Source organism: Erinaceus europaeus, chromosome 7 (assembly GCF_950295315.1).
Source record: "Erinaceus europaeus chromosome 7, mEriEur2.1, whole genome shotgun sequence".
NCBI lineage: Eukaryota > Metazoa > Chordata > Mammalia > Eulipotyphla > Erinaceidae > Erinaceus > Erinaceus europaeus.
In genome coordinates this window covers 26,101,235-26,125,939 of record NC_080168.1, presented here as the reverse complement: position 1 = coordinate 26,125,939, position 24,705 = coordinate 26,101,235, and the positions used below count along the sequence as shown (strand labels likewise).

The 24,705-nt window shown below is 41.5% G+C and overlaps 1 protein-coding gene and 1 pseudogene across 5 annotated transcripts in view; both read right to left on the bottom strand.

Annotated features, from left to right (window-relative positions):
- Positions 1–6,632: 6,632 nt before the first annotated feature.
- On the bottom strand, positions 6,633–8,793 carry LOC103110989 (gamma-crystallin A-like; annotated as a pseudogene).
- Positions 8,794–9,777: 984 nt separating this feature from the next.
- The window catches only part of C7H2orf80 (chromosome 7 C2orf80 homolog), a 35,072-nt gene continuing 20,144 nt past the window's right edge, over positions 9,778–24,705 (bottom strand). For 3 of the 5 annotated variants that reach the window (XR_009550650.1, XR_009550649.1, XM_016186883.2), the window contains 3 exons: positions 15,779–15,866; positions 15,117–15,238; positions 9,778–10,390 (listed from right to left, as the gene is read on the bottom strand). Coding sequence is in view for 3 of the 5 variants with exons in the window: in XM_016186883.2 (XP_016042369.1) it covers positions 10,382–10,390; positions 15,117–15,238; positions 15,779–15,866 (219 nt within the window). In the remaining 2 variants the exon portion in view is untranslated. The remainder of the gene's footprint in view (positions 10,391–15,116; positions 15,239–15,778; positions 15,867–24,705) is intronic. The other 2 variants (XM_060194025.1, XM_060194026.1) reach the window with 1 other exon arrangement.

Genomic DNA, 24,705 nt, shown 5'->3' with positions numbered 1-24,705 from the left:
AAAACAATAAAATATCTAGGAATAAACCTAACCAAAGAAGTGAAAGACTTGTATACTGAAAATTATGAGTCACTACTCAAAGCAATTGAAAAAGACACAAAGAAGTGGAAAGATATTCCATGCTCATGGGTTGGAAGAATTAACATCATCAAAATGAATATATTACCCAGAGCCATCTACAAATTTAATGCTATCCCCATCAAGATCCCAAGCACATTTTTTAGGAGAATAGAACAAATGCTACAAATGTTTATCTGGAACCAGAAAAGACCTAGAATTGCCAAAACAATCTTGAGAAAAAAGAACAGAACCGGAGGCATCACACTGCCAGATCTCAAACTATATTATAGGGCCATTGTCATCAAAACTGCTTGGTACTGGAACATGAACAGACACACTGACCAGTGGAATAGAATTGAGAGCCCAGAAATGAGGCCCCACACCTACGGACATCTAATCTTTGACAAAGGGGCCCAGACTATTATATGGGGGAAGCAGAGTCTCTTCAACAAATGGTGTTGGAAACAATGGGTTGAAACATGCAGAAAAATGAAGCTGAATCACTGTATTTCACCAAATACAAAAGTAAATTCCAAGTGGATCAAGGACTTGGATGTTAGACCAGAAACTATCAGATACTTAGAGGAAAATATTGGAAGAACTTTTTTCCACATAAATTTTTAAGACATTTTCAATGAAACGAATCCAATTACAAGGAAGACTAAGGCAAGTATAAACCTATGGGACTACATCAAATTAAAAACCTTCTTCACAGCAAAATAAACCACTACCCAAATCAAGAGACCCCCTCACAGAATGGGAGAAGATCTTTACATGCCATACATCAGATAAGAGTTTAATAACCAACATATATAAAGAGCTTACCAGACTCAACAACAAGACAACAAATAACCCCATCCAAAAATGGGGGGAGGAATTGGACAGAATATTCACCACAGAAGAGATCCAAAAGGCCGAGAAACACATGAAAAAATGCTCCAAGTCTCTGATTGTCAGAGAAATGCAAATCAAGACAACAATGAGATATCACTTCACTCCTGTGAGAATGTCACACATCAGAAAAGGTAACAGCAGCAAATGCTGGAGAGGGTGTGGGGTCAAAGGAACCCTCCTGCACTGCTGGTGGGAATGTCAATTGGTCCAACGTCTGTGGAGAACAGTCTGGAGAACTCTCAGAAGGCTAGAAATGGACATACCCTATGACCCTGCAATTCCCCTCCTGGGGATATATCCTAAGGAACCCAACACATCCATCCAAAAAGATCTGTGTACACATATGTTCTTGGCAGCACAATTTGTAATAGCCAAAACCTGGAAGCAACCCAGGTGTCCAACAACAGATGAGTGGCTGAGCAAGTTGTGGTATATATACACAATGGAATACTACTCAGCTGTAAAAAATGGTGACTTCACCGTTTTCAGCCGATCTTGGATGGACCTTGAAAAAATCATGTTGAGTGAAATAAGTCAGAAACAGAAGGATGAATATGGGATGATCTCACTCTCAGGCCAAAGTTGAAAACAAGATTAGAAAAGAAAACACAAGTCGAATCTGAAATGGAATTGGAGTATTACACCAAAGTAAAAGACTCTGGGGTGGGTGGGTGGGTGGGGAGAATACAGGTCTATGAAAAATGATGAATGAAATAGTGGGGATTGTATTGCTAAATGGGAATCTGGGGAATGTTATAAATAAATAAATAAATAAATATATATATAAATAAATAAATAAGAAATATTCCATGTGGCGCAAAGAGCAAGGACCAGCATAAGGATCCCGGTTCAAGCCCCCGGCTCCCCACATGCAGGGGAGCCGCTTCACAGGTGGTCAAGCATGCCTGAAGGTGTCTGTCTTTCTCTCCCCCTCTCTGTCTTCCCCTTCTCTCCCCATTTCTCTCTGTCCTATCTAACAACGATAACAACAACAACAATAATAATAACTGCAATAACAATGAAAAACAACAAAGGCATCAAAAGGGAAAATAAATAAATAAATACATTGAAAAACAAAAAGAAGTATCCATGAGGGTCAGGTGGTTAAGTACATATGGCACAAGGTGCAAAGACCAGAGTAAGGACCCCGGTTTAAGCCCCCAGCTCCCCATCTGCAAGGGAATCGCTTCACAGACAGTTAAGCAGGTCTGCAGGTGTCTGTCTTTCTCTCCCCATCTCTTTCCATTTCTCTCTGCCCTATCCAACAACATCAAGAACAATAATAACAATAATAATAACAACAACAAGAGCAACAAAGGCAACAAAAATAGGAAAAAAAAATGGCTTCCGGGAGTCGGGCTGTAGCGCAGCGGGTTAAGCGCAGGTGGCGCAAAGCACAAGGACCGGCACAAGGATCCCGGTTCGAACCCCGGCTCCCCACCTGCAGGGGAGTCGCTTCACAGGCGGTGAAGCAGGTCTGCAGGTGTCTGTCTTTCTCTCCTCCTCTCTGTCTTCCCCTCCTCTCTCCATTTCTCTCTGTCCTATCCAACAATGACAACAACAATAATAACTACAACAATAAAACAGCAAGGGCAACACAAGGGAATAAATAAATAAAATAAATATTTAAAAAAAAAAAAAATGGCTTCCAGGAGCAGTGGATTCGTAGGAGCCCCAGCAATAACCCTGGAGGAAAAAAAATCCAGACCTCACTCTGCAGAATTGAATTTCTGACAAATGATTTTCTTTTCTTTTCTTTTCTTTTCTTTCTTTCTTTCTTTTTTTTTTTTTTGCCTCCAGGGTTATTGCTGGGGCTTCTACGAATCCACTGCTCCTGGAGGCCATTTTTCCCATTTTGTTGCCCTTGTTGTTATTGTTATTGTTATTGTAGCTGTTGTTGGTGTTGTATAGGACAGAGAGAAATGGAGAGAGGAGGGGAAGACAGGGGGAGAGAAAGATAGACACCTGCAGACCTGCTTCACTGCTTGTGAAGCGACCCCCCCCTGCAGGTAGGGACCTGGGGGCTCAAACCTGGATCCTTATGCTGGTCCTTGCACTTTTGTGCCATGTACGCTACCGCCCAGCCCCCCCTTTTTTTAATAGGCTTTCCTTTTTAAAAAAATTATATTTATTTATTTACTGGATAGAGACAGCCAGAAATCAAGAGGGGAGGGAATGACAGAGAGGAAGAGAAACAGAGAGACACCTACAGCCCTGCTTCACCACTCGCAAAGCTTTCCCACTGCAGGTGGGGACAGGGGGCCTAAACCTGGATCCTTATGCATTCTAACCTGCACTCAACCAGATGTGCCACCATCCGGCCCTTTGCTTTTTAGTGTGATGTTAGAAATTAGTGGTGATGTTAGAAATTAGTGGTGATGGGGAGTCGGGCTGTAGCGCAGCGGGTTAAGCGCAGGTGGCGCAAAGCACAAGGACCGGCATAAGGATCCCGGTTCGAGCCCCGGCTCCCCACCTGCAGGGGAGTCACTTCACAGGCGGTGAAGCAGGTCTGCAGGTGTCTATCTTTCTCTCTTCCTCTCTGTCTTCCCCTCCTCTCTCCATTTCTCTCTGTCCTATCCAACAACGACAACAATAATAATAACTACAACAATAAAAAAAAAGGGCAACAAAAGGGAATAAATAAGTAAAATAAATAAAATTAAAAAAAAAAGAAATTAGTGGTGATGTTAGAAATTAGTTTTAGGGTCTCGTACACACAAAGCATACACACTGAGCTACATCTTGGGATGATAACTGATTATTTTAAAAATTCACATTGGAGTCCAACTAAGGGTAATATATAGTAGTGGATTTAAGGGAGTACTGAAGATATATTCAGTCATTTAATTGTGTAGGTGGGGAGACATTTCTGTTTTTTTAATGTGATATCAGGTATCAGAGCTAGGACTTCATGCATGTGAGAGATGTGAGAGACATGCTGTACTGCTCAACCACCTCCTCTGCCTAGGATGTAGTCATTTCTTCTCTCTTCTTCTTTTCTCTTCTCTTCTTTCTCTTTGTCTCTTTTCAATTATTTTTTATTAATAGTTTGTTTCTCTCCATCTCTTTTTCTTTCTTTCTTTCTTTCTTTATTTGTTTATTTATTTATTTATATTTTTTGTCTCCAAGGTTATTGTTGGGGCTCCGTGCATGTACTACGAATCCACTGCTACTGGAGGCTATTTTTTCCCTTTTGTTGCCTTTGTTCTTTATTGTTGTTATTGCTATTGTTCTTATTGCTGTCATTGTTGTTGGATAAGACAGAGAGAAGTCAAGAGAGGAGAAAGACAGAGAGGGGGAGAGAAAGATACCTGCAGACCTGCTTCATCACTTGTAAAGTGACCCCCTACAGGTGGGGAGCTGGGGAACTGGGATCTTTACACCAGTCCTTGAGCTTTGTGCCATGTGTGCTTAGCCTGCTGCGCTACTGCCTGCCCCCGCTTTTTTAGAGCACCACTCAGCTGTCTTATGGTGGTGATGGGGATTGAACCTGGAACTTTAGAACAAGAGTCATTTTGAATCATCATTGTGTTATTTCACCCCCTCCTTCTGCTTTAATTTCTGCAACTTTTTCTTTTTTAAAAAATAAGTATGTTGTATTTGTTTTAGTAATAGAGACAGATAGATTCATATATCTATGCTGGTCCCTGTTAGGGCCCCAAATGCTGGGCTAGCTTCACAGGCGGGAGATGACCAGGAACTCATGGATGAGCAGGAATGCAATCCAATGTTTACTGATTAGACAAAATTCCTTTTATATCTTCCCAAGGGGAAGTGGCAAGTGGTAAAAGGAAATGACTAGAAAAGGGGGTGGAACAAAAAAGGGCATGAAAGCTTAGCAACTGTTGTGAAGGTTCTAACCAGTTGGGGATTAAACCAATACCCTGCAGGCAGGGTGGGTCTCAGGCAAAACAGTGATTATGTAAATAGACCACAGCATCAAGCAATGGAAGGGAACCTGGCGTAAGGACCAACACAGATAGAAACAGAAGCAGAATTAGCCAAAGGAGAAATGATGACCAACATATCTATATTGGGGAGGGGGAGAGACCAGAGCACTGCTCAGCTCTGGATTATAGTAGGGCACTTTGGAGCCTCAGGTATTAAAAGTCTTTTTGCATATATCAAAGTGTGTGCACTAACTTTCCCCACATTATTTCATCATAACTATCATGTGATAATTCGTAAGGGCAGAGTTTATCATTGGTTATAGCTTTCAGTAACGTAATTTGGTAACTTGCTCAGAAAGTTAAGTTAATAAGCTAAGTGACCAACCATCTGGGCTTTTTAGGATATAGAGTTCTGAGTGTGAAAACTGGGAAAGTCCTTGGGAAACCGGACTATCATTAGTAACTTCACTGGTAAAGAGCAGTAAGATAATAACTCAAGCCCTTTTAGTTTAACTCTTTGTATCCGATATGCCCTTATCAAGTGGAAAATCTTAAAACTCTTCTTTTCACAGTTTTTCTTACTAATCCTGAGACTCCAGAAAATTCCTTGTCTTTGGCATCCTAGATACAACTGATTCTGATTCCATGTTCCCTTAAAATGTATTCCATGTCCTTCTACATTCAGATTGTGGGTAGAAGTTAGAACTTTTTTATTCCTTCCCATGACATGAGTGGGGTCTCTTCAGTACTGATGCCTGACCACCAGGAACTAAGTAGATATTTAGGAAAGCACCAAGGAACATTTCTGCTTAGAAGTACCATGTTCAGGGCCAGGCAGTAGTGCTGTGGGTCAAGCCGCACATGGCACAAAGTGGAAGGACCTGAGAAAGGATCCCAGTTCAAGCCCCTGGCTCCCCACCTGCAGGAAGGTGGCTTCACAAGTGGTGAAGCAGGTCTGCAGGTGTCTTTCTCTCCTCCTGTCTGTCTTCCCCCTCCTCTTTCCATTTCTTTCTGTCCTATCCAATAACAAGGACAGCAATAACAAGAACAATAATAATAACAATGATGGACAACAAGGGCAACAAAAGGAAAAAAACAGCCTCCAGGAGCAGTGGATTCATAGTGCAGATACTGAGCCCCAGCGATAACCCTAGAGGCAAAAAAAAAAAAAAATGAAGAAGTACCAAGTTCAATCCCCTGTACTACCACAAACCAGAGATGAACTTCACAACTTGTAAAGCTTCCCACTTGTGTGTATGTTTGTGGGGGGGCTATCATGCCCTGTGCAGGTCTTTGCACCTAATACTATGTGTGCTTAACTGGGTGTGCCACCATCCAGCCCCCTAAAAAAATCTTCATAAATTAAATTGTATTTATTTATGAGAGAGGGAGAAAGAACCAAAGCATCACTCTAGCATACGTGATGTGGGGGATCAAACTCAGGACCTTGTGCTTGAATGTCTAATACTATATCCACTGAGTCATTGTTTGGGCCCCAGATAAATAAACATTAAAAGCCCAAACAAACAAGTGTAGGAGACAGCATCACTGGTAGAGCAACAGACTTCCATGTCTGAGGCACCAGAGGTCCCAGGTTCAGTCCTTGAAACCTGGTACTCTGAGCAGTACTTTGGTAAGAAAACAAATGCTTGACATTCAGGGTTAGGTTAAGCTGGCTGAGGGGAAGGAGAGTGCCATATTGATGTCACTGTTGACTTGAATTCTGTTATAACTTAAAGATAAGCAGAAGTTGCTTAGTACCAGGAAACAACATGCATATTTATTTTCTTTTTATGTGGATCATGGTAAGAAAAATAGCTTAATACAAATCGATGACTCTTCTCAAAGAGCCCACTCTGGCATCCATGGCCCCCCAGTCGTGGTAGCACCTGTAGTCACCTGGCTTCAGCAGGTACTGGCGCCCTCAGTAATTGGGCATCTCGTAGAGGATCCAGCAGCCCTCCAGAACATGCAGGGAATGGAGCTCATTAAGCCAGAAGCAATCATGGATGCAGGAGCAGTCCTCCGTAAGCTCAGACACCAGGCCCCGATAGTCGTCTCTCTCATATAGCCTCATCCTGTGAGAGCTGGTCTGTATGATAAAAGGAAGAAAATAAATTTGTGTATCCTTGATGCCAGCAGAAATAATTCGCCTGCCTCCCAATGAAGATTAACGGTTAAACCAGCCTGGTTTGCTTTTCTTTTCTACACTCTCAATATTTCTGGCCTAACAAATTAGGATGAATACTAAAGTTAAATGGACCTGATTGAGGACTGTCTAGTGGAAGGAGAACAACATTTAGAGAAAGTAAGTTGTAGGTGTTCCTTTGTAAGAAATTATTTGTCACCACGGCATTTAATGACACTGCCTCAGGGACTTTAATTCCCTTTTCCATTCTGACTGTATTTAACCAAGTCCTGTCAAGTTTATATTGAGTTATTTTTATGCTCTTGGTTCAAAGTAATTCATATGCACAAAGTCCACACATCTGACATTCTGCCAAGTCATTTATGCCATTACTAAGTAATCTCTGTTTTGTCTGTATCTTTTTGTATCTACAAATTTCTCTGGCCCAGTTTTGGTTCCAATTCTGAAATCTGCTTGTCACATTTACATAACTTGGTGTTATCTAAAAGCAGAAGCACATATCACATGATCATTCACATGATCACAAGTAGTATGTCCCATTGAATCATCATTAGATCCCTCTAAGAAACTAATTGACGATGACTCCTTAGAAGACAAAAAATAACTTGCTTTTAGAAATATATTGCTCTAGTTTCTAGATGATATGACAAATGATGTACAATGTAGAGAGTGTATTAGAAGCAATCCCCAGGGGAGTTGGGCGGTAGTGCAGTGGGTTAAGCGCACGTGGTGCAAAGCACAAGGACCGGTGTAAGGATCCCTGTTTGAGTCCCCGGCTCCACACCTGCAGGGGAGTCACTTCAGAGGCGGTGAAGCAGGTCTGCAGGTGTCTATCTTTCTCTCCCCCTCTCTGTCTTCCCCTCCTCTCTCCATTTCTCTCTGTCCTATCCAACAACGACAACAATAACTACAACAATAAAACAAGGGCAACAAAAGGGAAAAATAAATAAACATTTAAAAAAACAGTCCCCAGCACAGTAAGAATACATTATTTCTATATTCCTTTCCCACAACCTGTTAGTGTTTTTATCATTACAAACTGTATCTAGATATACTCACTGAAGCTAATTTTCATTAATAAATTAAGGACCAGGGGGCCAGGTGGTGGCATACCTGGTTAAGCACACACATTACAGTGCATAAGGACACAGGTTCAAGCCCCTAGTCCCCACTTGCAGAGGGGAAGCTTCACTAGTGGTGAAGCAGGGCTGCAGGTTTCTCTCTCTCTTTCCCTCTCTCCACTCCCTCTCAATTTCTCTGTCTTTATCCAATAATAAATTAATAAAGTTTTTTTTAAAAAAATTAAGGATCAGATACATGCTGCCAAACTTAATTTTAAAGACTACATTTACAACTTCTTATTTCCCTAAAAACTATTCTGTGGTCTATAAGAAAGAGTTATACAAAAGTATACTCAGAATTTTAAAAATTTCTGACAGGGAAGCATTGCCACCCTGAACACTAATCTTAAGTAAGAAGCAACTGACTTCTATAAGCAGCAGTTTATTACTATGGATCAAACATGGTTTCTCAGCAGTCAGAGTGAAGCAACTCACATAAGGGATTGAGCGGCAGCAACGAGTGGAGTCACTGAGCCCCATCCACTGCTAGTAGTCAGGGTAGTCCCCGCACCTCAGGAAGTACTGGTGGCCCTGGTAGTTGGGGCTGCTCATACAGCATCCAGCAGCCACTGTCCACGCGGACGGAGTTGCAGCGGCTGAGGTAGGGCTGCAGGTTGGGACAGTCGCTGCTGCACTCACAGCAGCGGCCCTGGAAGCCTCGGTCCTTGTAGAAGGTGATTCAAAGTGCCAACATTGTCTTTCGTCACCCCATTGTCTTTTGTTACCCCATGTAAAAAGATGAACCTACTGTCAGGCATCACAACCCACAGATGGACTCTTAAAATGTTATCCAACCAGAGCTAGCACAATGCCTGCTGTAGAGCCATTTGTGAAAATTCTTTTTTAAAATATTTATTTATTTATCCCTTTTGTTGCCCTTGTTGTTTCATTGGTGTAGTTATTGTTGTTGTTATTGATGTAATCATTGTTGGATAGGACAGAGAGAAATGGAGAGAGGAGGGAAAGACAGAGAGGGGAAGAGAAAGAGAGACACCTGCAGACCTGCTTCACCACTTGTGAAGTGACTCCCCTGCAGGTGGAGAGCCGGGGGGCTCGAACCGGAATCCTTATGCTGGCTTTTGTGCTTCGAGCCACGTGCACTTAACCCACTGTGCTACCACCCAACTCCCCATTTGTGAAAATTCTAAGGCAGCATGTGAAGCAAGTGTGTAAATATTAAATGGGGGAAACAGCAATAATTACACACACATACACACACACACACATGCTCCATCACAACATAGCAGAGCACAACAATAAAAAACTACATAAAGTTTCACAAAGCTAGACATGAGGCAGGCTGTCACTGATACATAGACATCTGTCTCCCACCTAACGTTCTAGTAAATCTTAGTTACAGCCCGGGTGGAGAAGATAGCATCGCTCTCCACAGTTGCATCGACCTGAATACAGATATCAAATGCAGCTTCAGTTAAGTCAACAGACCACACTTCCTTTTATACATATTTTAATAAGATGTTCAAAAGAAAAATGGCACATCAACTCAGTAGGAAAATTAGTATCTGTACTCACATTCACTTGGTGAAATTGTTACTGTACATATTCATAAGCAAAATGCCTGATCAGCATTTTGGAAAAGAAACAAAAGACAGGAAAGTTTCCTTTCCTCGCAGCTATTATAATCTGAAAGAAGACCTCCAACTATGATTCTACTCGTGTTTTATTAAAATGATTTTGAGTATTTCCATATGATGACATAGTGAACACACTCAATGACAAACTTATATTATTTGGATTGACAGCTTGGAAAACTGCCACCAACTCTACCACTCTGCAATATTTGGTGGCAAAATTCACATTGTACAAAGGTTAGTACAAAGTTAGTTGGCCTTGACATAGAAATATTTTATGTTCAGGCAGGGGTAGATAGCATAATGGTTATGCAAAAAGACTCTCATGCCTGAGGCTCCAAAGTCCCAAATTCAGTCCCCTGCACCACCATAAGCCAGAGCTTACAGTACTCTGGTAAAAAAAAAAAAAAAAAGAAAGAGAAACAATTTATGTTCTTGAAGTTCCCCAGTTAACAGTCTCCAAGTCACAATTAAGTAACTCAAGATACATGTTTTAAAAAATAATAATGCAGTCATAAAGTACATGCCTAAAAAAAGAAAGCACAACATCAGAAATAACACGTCAATGTAGTTGACTGTAAAGAAAAAAGCGCTGGCAAAAGGTACAGCTTTAAGATGCTTCTTTTCTTCTCCTAGAGCCTTTACTGTGAAGTTCCATGGTGCAATTTCGATTGTTTATGTGACCTGAAGAATGAAAATGTGATTTTAGTATCAATCATATGAATTTAACATGGGTACAGAAATCTATCAGATACTATATCACTAATCAATATAGGTTAAATAAATCTAGGTGAAAAAAGTTCATGGAACTGTTCTGAGACATTTGAAAACGGCATTATATTTTATTTCGCCTTTCTTTCTTTCTTCCTTTCTTTTAATAGAGCACTGCTCAGCTCTGGTTCATGGTGGTGCAGGGATTGAACTTGGGATTTTGGAGACTCAGGCATGAGAGTCTCTTTGCATAACCATTATGCTATCCACCCCATCTCTGAATTATATTTCTCAACAAAATACAACATATGGTCCCATGTGGATCCTTTACTGAAGGAAGAATGTCTAAAAGGGACATTGCTGGGTCAATGAAGAAAACTAGTTAAGTTACAGCTGCTACTATGGTTCCATCCTGACTTCCCTGGGCAGACGACCTCACTAATGTGTGCTGGAACCCCAACTCCCCAGAGCCCTACCCCACTAAGAGAAGATAGAGGGAGTGGGCAGTAGCACAGTGGATTAAGTGCATATGGCACAAAGCATAAGGACTGGTGTAAGGATCCTGGTTCGAGCCCCTGACTCCCCACCTGTAGGGGAGTCGCTTCACAAGCGGTGAAGCAGGTCTGCAGGTGTCTATCTTTCTCTTCCCCTCTCTGTCTTCCCCTCCTTTCTCCATTTCTCTCTGTCCTGTCTAATAACAATGACATCAATAACAACAATAACTATAACAACAATAAAAAACAAGGGCAACAAAAGGGAAAATAAATAAATAAATATTAAAAATTTAAAAAAAAAAACAGGAAGGAAGGAAGGAAAGAAAGAAGAAGATAGAAACAGGCTGGGGGTATGGATCCACCTGTCAACATCCATGTCCAGTGGAGAAGCAATTACAGAAACCAGACCGCTGACTTTCTACACCCCATAAAGATCTTTGGTCCGTACTCCCAGAGGGATAAAGAATCAGCAACCAGGCAGAGGGTAGATAGCATAATTGTTATACAGCCATACTCTCATGCCTGAGGCTTCAAAGTCCCAGGTTCAATCCCCCACACAACCATAAACCAGAGCTGAACAGTGCTCTGTAGAAAAAAAAAAAATCAGAAAGCTTTCAATGGACAGGATGAGATACAGAAGTCTGGTGGTGACAATTGCATGGAATTGTACCCATCTTATCTCACAATCTTGTCAATCACTATTAAATCACTAATAAAAAAAAAGAAAGAAAGAAAACTAGTAGATAAGTGTCAAAGTTGATAACTTTTTCAGCTACCTAAGAATGTATCTTTATTCTTAGAAAATACATGCTGGGGGGGGGGGCAGGCAATGGTGCACTGGGTTAAGTACACAAATTACTATGCTCAAAGACCTGGGCTCAAGCCCCCAGTCTCCACACGCAGAGAAGAAGCATCAAGAGTAGTGAAGCAGTGTTACAAGTCTGTCTCTCCCCTTCCCACTTCCCCTTTCCCTCTTGATTTCTCTCTGTCTCTAACCAATAAAATGAAAATATATATTAGAAAAGAAAATACATGATGAATCATAGAGAGGTAAAGTGGTAAGATGTGTATAACTACTGATGGCTCATAAAAATTATATAACTATGCTACTTTTGCTTTCTTTTGATTAATATTAGTATGGAATATTTGTTCTATCCAGCTACTTTAACTTATTGCCTTTTAAAATTAATTAATTAGTTAATTAATTTCATTTCTGGATCTTACCTATTTACTTTTAATCTATCTATACATTTATTTATATTTAAAGTAATTTTCTTTTTCTTTTAAAATTTTTTTTCTTTTTTCTTTCCTTTTGTTGCCCTTGTTGTTTTATTGTTGTAGTTATTATTGATGTTGATGTTGTTGTTATTGTTGGATAGGACAGAGAGAAATGGAGAGAGGAAGGGAAGACAGAGAGGGGGAGAGAAAGACAGACACCTGCAGACCTGCTTCACCACCTGTGAAGTGACTCCCCTGCAGGTGAGGAGCCTGGGGCTCAAACCGGGATATTTATGTCAGCCCTTGCACTTTGTGCTTTGTGCCATGTGTGCTTATTCCTCTGCACTACCGCCCTACTCCCTTTTTAAATTTTTTTATTCCCTTTTGTTGCCCTTATTTATTGTTGTAGTTATTATTGTTGTTGTTCTTGATGTTGTCATTGTTGAATAGGACAGAGAGAAATGGAGAGAGGAGGGGAAGACAGAGAGGGGGAGAGAAAGATAACTACAGACCTGCTTCACTGCCTGTGAAGCGACTTCCCTGCAGGTGGGGAGCTCGTGGCTCAAACTGGGATCCTCATGCCAGTCCTTGTGCTTTGCACCACCTCCGCTACCGCTCGACTCCCTAAAGTAATTTTCTATAGAGAGCATATAGTTGCATCTTGCTTTTGATCCAATCTATGTATTTCTTTATTTATTATTCATAATCTTATTATGAAAATTTTCATACAGAAAAGTTGAAATAATTATGTACAGTCTGGTTTGCTACACTTGCTTTAACTCACCCATCCATGAATCCATCTTGTTCTTTGATGTACTTCAAAGTAAGTGGTCAACAGCAGAAGACTTTATCCTTAAGTTTATGTCTATAAGTCAGGCATCCCTCCTATCTCAGCTTCTTTCAAAATTTTTTTCTTCATATTTCACTATCAGGAAATTGTGAGGATGTCGTAGAGCCTGGCAGGGCTTGACCTGAGGAGTGTGTCTATCCTGTCAGTCTCTCTCCTACCAAGAGGTTGAGCAAAGAGGGACAGGAGTAACCCCTTTAAAGGTTTGCCCCGTCTTATCAGACTTCCTGTCTCACAAAGCACCCTGCATTCCTGATACTATGGCCTTCTCCCTTATTATCTGCACATTGTTTTGCCTGAAAGATCCCCACCCATTCCATTCCTTTGATCTATCTTCTTTCTATTCTCAAGACCCTCCCTGCCTGCAGGGTATTATTATTTATCCTACCAGTTAAAACCCTTGCACCAGTTGCTAAGGAAGTTACCTTTCGCAGCCCCCTTTTGCCTTTCTCTGCTCCTTTCCAAACCATGTCAAGCCATTTCTGTTTCTGATTTGCCACTTCCGGTCAGACCTTTAAAAGCCTGGGCTCCCTGATCAATAAAGAATTGAATTGCCTCACACCATGAACTCTGTTCATGAGTCATCTCCCTTGCTGAGTGAATAGCAACCCAGGCAGGTTCCGGTCACATTCTCTCCAACCCAGAGAGTACGTGCCCAGGAAGAGGCACCCAGACGCTAGCCCAGCATTTCACACTTACTGAAGTTTGAAAATGACACACTGGGGGTCAGGTCATGGCACGCCTGGCTAAGCCCACACATTACAGTGCTCAAGGACAGGATTGGAGGCCCTGGTCCCCACCTGCATGGGGAAAGCTTCACCAGTGGTGAGGCAGGGCTACAGGTGACTATCTTTTTCCCTCTATCTTCCCCTCCTCTCCCAATTTCTCTCTGTCTCTTTCCAAAAAATAATAATAAATAAAAATATTTAGAAAAAGAAAATGGCACACTGAGGTATAGTGGGCAGGGCATGACATCTACCATGTTTGGCGTTCTCTGAACTTCCTGAACCTGTGGTTTGGTGTCTTACATTAGTATGGGGCATTATTGTTTCAGATATTTTTTCAGTTCCTTTTTTCTCTCTTAGTATTGTCATTATACTAATTTCACACTTTTTTTATACTTGTCTAAAAAGACAGTCTATAGTAATTTTTTTTCTTCTTCTGATGTTCAGTTTAGGGAGTTTCCTATTAAACTAAACTCACTATCAGAGAATCTCCCCTTACTGATGCTCAGCTTTAATATAAAGCATTATTCATTTATTATAGTTTTTATTTGTTTTCTGCTTCCAGAGTTGTTGCTGGGGCTCAGTGCCGGCACTATGAATCCACTGCTCCTGGTGGACATTTTTTTTTTAATTGGATAGGACCAAGAGAAACTGAGAGAGGAGAGGGAGATAGTGAGAGAGAAAGATAGACACTCGTAGCTCTGCTTTACCGCTTGTGAAGCATCCTCCCCCCCACCCCCACGCCCCACAGGTGGGGAGCCTGGAACTTGAACTATATGGAATTATGCCCCTGTTATTTTATAATCTTATTAATCACTATTAAGACGTGGGAAGGGGAAGCATCCTGTGGTACTGTGATTAGGTCTAACTCACTTAGTAAGCCAATGTCTCAGCTTCATGTCTGCTTCTCACTTTTTCTCCCCTATTCCCGCACCTGAGCCAGAATGATTAGAACTGCCTAGTACCAGACATTTACCTTGGTCAGTTAGCCACTAAGAAAACCTCAGTAAGCTAGCTCTGGTTAGTTAGCCACCCCCCACCCCCAAGGGACCACAGTATCCACTGTTTCAAGGTAGTTCTTGGTATATAACAGGCTTCAGATTCAAATTCAGAGCAACTAATTCCAACAATTAATGTATCTTATTTTATTTTTGGTGGTATGGAACCTCATGCGTGAGCAGTTTCACTCATTGAGCTAAAGAGACAGAGAAAGGGGGAGACACCATATTCCTGAAGCTTGGCCCACTGCCTTAGCACTTCCCATCTGGGGTTGGGTTGAACCTGGGTCCTGTGCATAGTCAGGGTCACTCCCTACCCTGTAGGCTCTCTCTGCAGTCCCAAAACCTAGTTTTTTTTTTTCCATATTAAAAGAAACATCTGGCGTAAGTTTGACCAATTTGTATTGTCTAACCTACTTTGTTCTTTGACTGTGTATCCAAAGATAAGTTTTTTGGTGACTTCCATTCCACCACATTTGCTTCTCTTGTAGGGTTATGGGTGTCATTTTTATTCATTGTTTTCCTTCTTGACTTGATACCTGGAGACACATATAATAACCATTCATCAACATATATATTATAATTTATTTATTTATTTTTATTTATTTATTTTAATGAGCCCATCCACAGTTTCAGATCCTTCTCTTATAGGGTGCTTTGCTCCCATTACAAAGTATCTGAGATGGGGCCGGTGGTGTTGCACCTGGTTGAGCACACATGGTACAATGTGCAAGGACCCCAGTTCAAGGCTCAGGTCCCCACCTGCAGGGGGAAAACTTCACAAGTGGTGAGGCTGATCTGTCAGTGTCTCTCTGTCTCTCTCCTCTCTGTCTCCCCCTTTCATCTTGATTTCTGTCTCTATCCAATAAAGATAATTTTTTAAAAAGAAAAAATAAAGTACAAAGCATCGGAGATATAAAATGTCCCTCACTTTGACAGTGAAATCATAGATGCTCCTAGTTCTTTTTAATTCAGCCAGAGACCTGTCTTAGAAGCATAACAGCATTGACCTTACTGTATGAATTGCCCCTCCTCATTTTCACTTCAGTCTCTGAGTAGGTGGAAACAGACGGACTTACTCTGTTTGCGGGCATACTCTGCTGCCTTGGGTGCTGTGAGTATGGCAAAGGGGTGCAAGGAGAGCTGGAAAGGTGGAGCTCGGCGAACCTGCAAGGAAATAAGCTTTCTTGTAAGGGTCAGACATGCTGTGTGCTGTTATACCTGCCAGTTTTAACCATCAGTCTATTCAACCAGTCATCCCACTAACAGTTCACAGACAAGGCTCATATTCCATGTGTCTTGAACCTTCACACATTGCCTCTTGGGGCCGGGTGGTGGCGCACTTGGTGACAGTGCACAAGGACCTGGGTTCAAGCCCCTGGTCCCCACCTACAGGGGGAAAGCTTTGTGAGTGGTGAAGCAGGGCTGCAGGTGTCTCTCTGTCTCTCTCCCTCTCTATCTCCCTCTATATCTCCCCCTTCCCTCTCAATTTCTGGCTGTCTCTATGCTATAAATGAATAAAGATCATTTGAAAAAAAAATTCACACATTGCCTCTTTGCCCCTTTTCCCTAAACTGCCTATCACCCCCTGAGCTCTGTACAAAATTCCCTTTATTGGAATAAACCATCATTTCCTTTTCTGCCTGAGGCCTAGGGCCCCCATTTTTCCTTTGAGACATAATTCCTCTGTAAATCATGCTCTCTGAGAAGCTTACCCCACTTGTCTCCCCATCTCCATTCTCACAGCTGGCCAACTGCTGCCCCCACCCTCAACCCTGCCACCCATAGCAAACACACAGCAAAATTACTGACTCACTCATCTGTGAACCTTAAGCATATTGTCACATAGAATAGTGTGTCAATTATATAGGTCATCTGCTTCACAACACTGGAAAGTTCTTTACGTTTCCCTTGATAGCTAAAGTCACCCCTTCATTCATTCTTTGATTCAACAAGTTTTCAAGGAACACCCACCATGGGCCAAGCACTGTAGTTAGCAAGAGAGATAAAAACAAGCCATTTCTGGGCCTGAGTGAGGAAAGACAAACAATAAATGAATAATGACAGGACCAGGTGAATTATACTCTGTGGTAAGTTTAGTAACTAAAGATGATGTGCCAGGGAGCTCCTGGACAGTAGCCAATTCAGACAGAAAAGAAAGAGAAAGCTTCTAGAAGGTTGAGAAGTTTTAGCTGAGGCTTATAGGATGAGCAGCTGCCAGTCATGGAGAAAGCTGAAGGGAAGTATTCTAGGCACGGAAAATGAGATTTTCTTTAAAATATCTCAAAACAGTGTGGCTATAGGAGAAAAGGGCAGATGAGATGAAGAGAGGCAAAACCCAGATCACGTTGGTCCTTGTTGGTCAGGGCACAAAGTCATAAATTCTATTGATTCTAGGCAACAATAGAAGTCACTGAAATATTTGATGACAAAGTCTAGTTAAAAATATTTTACGCAAGGACTGGATCCTGGTTCGAGCCCCCAGCTCCCCACCTGCAGGGGAGTGGCTTCACAGGCGGTGAAGCAGGTCTGCAGGTGTCTACCTTTCTCTCCCCCTCTCTATCTTCCCCTCCTCTCTCCATTTCTCCCTGTCCTATCCAACAATGACGACATCAAAAGCAATAATAACCATAACAACAATAAAAACAACAAAGGCAACAAAAAGGATATAGATAAATATTTTTTTAAATATTTAAAAAAATAAATAAATAAAAACATTTTAATGTTCACTCTGACTACTATATACAGAATGAATTAAGAGTGTGGTGGAAAAAAATGATTAGCTAGTTATTAATCTCTTATCATTAGTGCCTTAGAGAGTCTTTGCCACACAGTAGATCCTCAAGCAGCTATTACTATTTGTTTTTTTATATTTATTTTATTTATTTATTTCCTTTTGTTGCCCTTGTTGTTTTATTATTGTAGTTATTATTGTTGTTGCCGTTGTTGGATAGGACAGAGAGAAATGGAGAGAGGGAGGGGAAGACAGAGAGGAGGAGAGAAAGATAGACACCTGCAGACCTGCTTCACCGCCTGTGAAGTGACTCCCCTGCAGGTGGGGAGCCGGGGTTCAAACCGGGATCCTTATGCCAGTCCTTGTGCTTTGCGCCACCTGCGCTTAGCCCGCTGTGCTACAGCCTGACTCCCGCAGCTATTACTATTTGAATAAGTACTTTCCAGTCAAGGTAGTAGTGATTAATGGACTTACGTATCAAACCGGCAATATTTGTATGCAGTTGGCACCATCTATAAGATATGTAGTTATGTGGGAGTCAGGCTGTAGCACAGCGGGTTAAGTGCACGTGGTGCAAAGCGCAAGGACCGGCGTAAGGATCCTGGTTCAAGCCCCCAGCTCTCCACCTGCAGGGGAGTCGCTTCACAGGCGGTGAAGCAGGTCTGCAGGTGTCTGTCTTTCTCTCCCCCGCTCTGTCTTCCCCTCCTCTCTCCATTTCTCTCTGTCCTATCCAACAACAATGACATCAACAACAACAATAACTACAACAACAAAACAACAAGGGCAACAAAAGGGAAAATAAATAATAATAATAATAAAAAGATATGTAGTTATGGACATATCACTTCCTTCACTTCCCCAGACCTGTTTCCTCCTGGGATAATACTAGTACTCGTAAATACAGTATATGGTAGAATTACAGCATCCGCATGTGAAAAATACTTCGACTAGTATTTGACACACAGTACAATATATTACCTATGACTATAATGAAAACTAATAAGATTTACTCATACATCAACATCATCATCTTGCTCTCTGATTCAGTTTTTCTTTTCTTTTCTTTCTTTCCTTTTTCAATTTTTCTTATTGTGAAGAAGTTACCTCCCACCTGCATGTTAACTGTTGGGCTCAGTAAAAAAAAATTAGTAAAGTCATGCATCCCATGGAATATACCTAAAGTAGACTTCCTAGCTTCTTCCAACATGAAGACTCCAAATCTGTTCTATTCTTACCTTTAGGTTTCTAATTATTAAACAATTTGTTCTGCTTTATATCTTAATGCATTTCAGCTATCAAGTTGCAGATGCTACCATGATACCAACCTGACTTCCCTGGAGAGACAATCTCAGCAATGAGTCCTGGAACCCCACATCTCCAGAGCCCTCCCCCACTAGGGAAAGACAGAAATAGTCTGGGGGTATGGATCAACCTGCCAATACCCATGTTCAGCCAGGGAAGCAATTACAGAAGTCAAACCTTCCACTTTCTGCTTCCCATAATGATCTTTGATCCATATTCCCAGAGGGATAAAGAATAGAGAAGCTTCCAGTGGAAGAATGGGAATATGGAATGCTGGTGGTGGGAATTGTATGGAATTGTACCCCACAATCTTGTCAATAATTATTAAATCGCCAATAAAAAATATTTTTAAAGAATTTCCCTCACCTATGGAAGCTCTTTGACCATGCAGCCCCCTCTCACCCCCTACCCTGTTTTCTTAACAGAATCCTGCTTTCTCATCAGCGAAAAGCTGAATGAATCACAGACAAATCACTCATCAGAGTCAAGAGGTCTGAAATATTTAAAATGCTTCTACAACACCAACGATTTTCTGCTTTCTCACTGAAAAAGTTTCAGAGTTTAAGTTTCTTATTACTAAGAAGAATAAAAACTGATTATATAATTTATACAAATGCATTTCAGGAAATAAGTCATTTCATCTTTAGGGCATGCATCTAAAAAAAATTATTTGTTCACTAACTAATGAGAGGAAGAGAGAGAACCAGAGCATCATTCTGGCATATGTAATGCCCATGATTCTACTCAAGACTTCATGCTTGAGAGCCCAAGGTTTTATTCACTGTGCCTCCTCCTAGGCCACAACATTAATTAATTAATTAATTAATCAGTTAATTAATTAAAATGATAGGAGAGTGGTACGAGAGGTGGCGCAGTGGTAAAGCTTTGGACTTTTAAGCATGAGGTCCCGAGTCTGATCCCCGGCAGCACATGTGCCAGAGTGATGTCTGGTTCTTTCTCTCTCCTCCTATCTTTCTTATAAATACATAAAATTAAAAAAAAAAAAAAAGGAAAGAAATGATAGGAGAGAGAGAAAGAACCAGACATCACTCTGTTACATGTACTACTGGGGATTGAATTTAGGACCTCATGCTTGAGAGTCGAATGCCTTATCCACTATGCCACCTCCCAGACCACTACATTTATATATATTTTTTAATATTTATTTTATATCAGGCTTGGAGAGAGAATCCAGAGCACCTTCACATGATATATAACACTGAAGACCAAACTGGGGGCAGAGGGAAGATAGCATAATGGTTATACAAAGAGTTTCTCATGCCTGAGGCTCCAAAGTTCCAGGTTCAATCTGCTGCACCACTGTAAGCCAGAGCTGAGTAGTGCACCGGTAAAAAAAAACAAAAAAAAACACAAAAACCTGGTAACATTAGGCATACAAGTCCTGTGCTCTATCAGGTGGCATATTTCCCTGAAGTCACTCTCAAAGGACGTGTAACTTCAACAAATACCAAAAAGCTAAGTGTGATGAAACAAATACTCATCCCTCTTATCCTGTGGACAATGCTGGTCATAATTAAATCAGTAAAAAAAAAAAAAAAAAGAAAGAAAGAAAGAAAGAAAGAAAGAAATTTAACAAAAACAACAACAACAACAAAAAAGAAACACACTGTGCTGGGAAATTGTGCAAATGCAGTCACATCTGCCATGTTATCCCCTCAGGCTATTGCCAGTTCCTGTGAGAGTTGGGACATTCTCAGAGTGCCTTTCCCAATCCTGTCTCAGCTTGTCACTCCCATGTTTTGCCCTATAAAGCCCTTCTTCTTCTGCCCCTCGTTTACTTTCCCACTTTTCATTTCGGTGATTGGACGCAGGGAAGGTTGCTGCGCAGGGCAACCATTTTGGCTAGCTCCACGTGGCCCGAACCACTGCACTCTCATCCAACTCTGAGGTGCCCGTGCTAATAAAGAATTGTATTCCCTCTCCGCTCCAGATCTCCTCTCTCTTTCTCTCTCCTCCGCATCATAGTACGACAACACTGAACATAAAGCATACACTATTTAGAATTAGTATCAGATTTTTAATCATGGTCTGTTTTATAAAGTATCTCTAATGTCATTGTAATTATTATTAACTTTAGTTCACATTGGCATGACTTTTGCAAGTAAATATGTGTAGCATCAAAAACAATTAGAAGTCAAACTCCTTGAGGTTAGGTATTAGAAATTATTACCTTAAATGACCATGTATCGTACAGTAGGTTATGTGATATCTCTTATAATATTATCCACATAGTAGGCATATACTCTGTTTGCTGAATGAACAAGGAAATGTGTAATGAGAAACATACTAAAAAAATATTTTAAAAAAAAGAAGGAAGAATTTAAGGGAAAAAATACTCATTTTCAGATTTCTAGGTCAGTAAAAGATTTTCTATTCTGTAGTTTTCAATATTTTATTAATTAAGTTTGGATAGAGACAGAAAGAAATTCAGAGGGGAGGGGAAACCAGAGAGGGAGAGAGGAAGAGAGACACCTTCAGTCCTGCTTCACTTTTTGTGAAGGGTCCCCTCTTGCAGGTAAGGACTGGAAGCTTGAGCCTGAGTCCTTGCACACTGTAACATGTGTACTCAACCTGGTGCACCCCTGATCAGCCCCCCTATTCTATTTTTATCACCCAATGTTCTAGGGTTTTTTTATTATTATTGCTGCCAGAGTTATTAGTGGAGCTGTATGCCAACACTATGAATCCATCCTCCAAGGGAGTTGGGCGGTAGAGCAGCGGGTTAAGTACAAGCAGTGCAAAGCACAAGGACCAGCATAAGGATCCTGGCTCCAGCCCCCAGCTCCCCATCTGCAGGGGAGTCGCTTTACAGGTGGTGAAGCAGGTCTGCAGGTGTCTATCTTTCTCTCCCCCTCTCTGTCTTCCCCCCTCTCCATTTCTTTCCGTCCTATCCAATAATGACGACATCAATAACAACAACAAAAATAACTACAATAATAAAACAACAAGGGCAACAAAAGGTAATAAATAAATAAATATATAAAAAAGAACTTATTTAAAAAAAAAAAAAAGACTCCATCCCCCTGGCAGCCTTTTTTTTTTTTTCTTTTTCTCTTTTCTTTGGTAGGACAAAGAAAACTTGAAAGGTAAGGGGGAGAGAGTAGATAGCACAAAGGTTATGTAAAGAGACTATCATGCCTGAGGCTCCAAAAGATCAGATCCAGTCCCCTACTCCTCCATAAACCAGATCTGAGCAGTGCTCTCCTAAAAAGGCGGGGGGAGGGGGGGATACAGAAGGGGAGAGGAAGAAAGACACCTGTAGACTTGCTTCACCACTCTGAAGTGCCCTCCTCAGGTGGGAATCAGGGCTCAAGCCCCGGGTTCTTATACTTAGTAACATGTACACTTGACCAGCTGTGCAACCGCTCACCCCCTGACCCAAAATTCTTGCTAAAAAAAAAATTTTTTATCGTTATCGTGGTTATTATCATTGTTGTCATTGATGCCGTTGCTGTTGGATAGGACAGAGAGAAATGGAGAAAGGAGAGGAAGACAGAAAGGGGGCGAGAAAGACACCTGCAGACCTGCTTCACCATTCTTGAAGCAACCCCCCTGCAGGTGGGAAGCCTGGGGGGGGGGGGCTCGAACAAGGATCCTTAACACTCGTCCTTGCACTTAGCGCCATGTGCGCTTAACCCACTGGGCTACCTCCCAATCCCCGATAAAAATATTCTTAATGATCAAGCCGCTATAAAAACGATATTCCTTCAGATTAAATTTAAATCACTACTTGGACAAGAACTTGGTCTCTAGATTTGTACAAGGGTTTTACTTTGTGTGTGGAGGGCTTTTTAAAAAAAATTATTTATTTATTCACTTTTGTTGCCCTTGTTTATCATGGTTGTTTCGTTATTATTGTTGTTGTTGCTGTCATTGTTTTTGGATAGGACAGAGAGAAATGGAGAGAGGAGGGGAAGACAGAGAAGGAGAAAGACAGACACCTGCAGACCTGCTTCACCGCCTGTGAAGCGAACGCCCTGAAGGTGGGGAGCCAGGGAACAGGGGTCCTCACGCAGGTCCTTGTGCTTCGCACCACCTGCGCTTAACCCGCTGAGCTACCGCCCAGCTCCTGGGGGTTGTTTGTTTTTACTACGGACATTTTATTATTATTGTTAGCTTATGATTTGCAACAGAAATGACTGAGCAGAGAGACTGGAAGAAGCCTGTGTTCCTGCCAACTCTGCAGAACTGTGTAGTAACAGCACCCCCCCCCCCCAGACTTTGTTTTCCTTTATGAGGATGAGATTTCGGTTGTATCATATGGAGAACACAGATTGAACAACAAATAAGGTTGTATTCTTTATATTAGCAGAGCAGTTTAGAGCCACCTCAGTGTGGGCATATTCACATTTGACGTTGGTCTTTTAGTCGAATGGCAAAAATACTTACTGATTTTACTTCATGTTCAACACTGTAAAGAATTCAATGCAAGCAGAAAGATAACCTCTAAACTTGGGAAGTATATAATCTCGGGTGGGGGTAGATAACATAATGGTTATGCAAAGAAACTCTCCTGTCTGATGTTTCTAATCCTCTACATTGCTGTAAACCAGAGCTGATTAGTGCTCTGGTAAAAGAAGGAGGAGGGGGAGGGGGAGGGGAAAAGGGAGGAGAGAGGGAGGGGAGGGGGGAGGATCTGGGGGAGTGGTGGAGCGCGGGAGGGGGAGTAGGGGGGAGGGGAAGAGTCGAGGGGGAGGGGACGGGGAGGAGAAGAAGAAGAAAGGAGAAGTACATAATCTCTTCAGAAAGATGACCCTAAAACAGAGGATAACTGAAAGGAAACTTTCATTTTTGGATAAAGATAGCCAAATAGAGACAGGGAGAGAGAGAGAGAGACAGACAGACACCTGCAACAGTTTCACCACTTGCAAAGCTTTCCCTCTGCAGGTGGGGACCCAGGGCTTGAACCCACGTCCATGTGCATTGTAACTGGCACTCAACCAGGTGCCACCACCACTCAGACCCAAAGGAAACTTTCTAACTGTGGAACAACTACAGCTTTGATCATGGGCCTTCAGGACAAGGAGTGCTAAGTATCAGAAGCACTAACTCATACATCAATCCTGGTGCACTTACAAGATGCAAGATCAGTGTTAGTTTCCTCTCCAATGGGAAGGAAGACAGAATCTGATGTCAGATATAGATACAGAATATGGAGAAAGAAAAAGAGAGTGAGAAAAGGAGAGATACCATAAACTGCTTCTCCAGTGTTATGCTTCTTTATGGTACCAAGACTGGGGCTTCATTTATGATTAGGTGTATTCCTTACCTGGTAAGCGATCTCTCAGTCCCTAAGTCCAATGATTCTAAAGATCATTCCAGTTCAAATATGCTATGAACTTTTGAGTGTGATAATCTGATGACTATGGAAGCAATTAATGTAGCTCCCTTTGTGACGTATATAAAAAATTATTATTTAGAATAAAGTTTAGGTCTCAAAGCTACAGTTAATCATATCCTTTTTTTTTACTTTTAAAATTTTTTTAAATTATTTATTTTCCCTTTTGTTGCCCTTGTTTTTTATTGTTGTAGTTATTGTTGTTATTGATGTCGTCATTGTTAGGACAGAGAGAAATGGAGAGAGGAGGGGAAGACAGAGGGGGAGAGAAAGACATCCGCAGACCTGCTTCACCGCTTGTGAAGCGACTCCCCTGTAGGTGGGGAGTTGGGGGCTTGAACCGGGATCCTTACGCTGGTCCTTGCGCTTCGCTCCACCTGCGTTTAACCCACTGTGTTACCGCCCGACTCCCTTTTACTTTCTTTTTAAAGATGTATTGATTTGGGGGGCCACATATACTGAAAGCTCCATCATGGACTTGACTTACATGGTCTCAGAACACACTAATGTGTCCATACAGCTACACTCAGGTGTAATTGTGGTGATACATGTGTAGGGGAAATGGGAACTAGAGAAACTCAACAACTCTTCCACATCTAGGAAGTCACAGA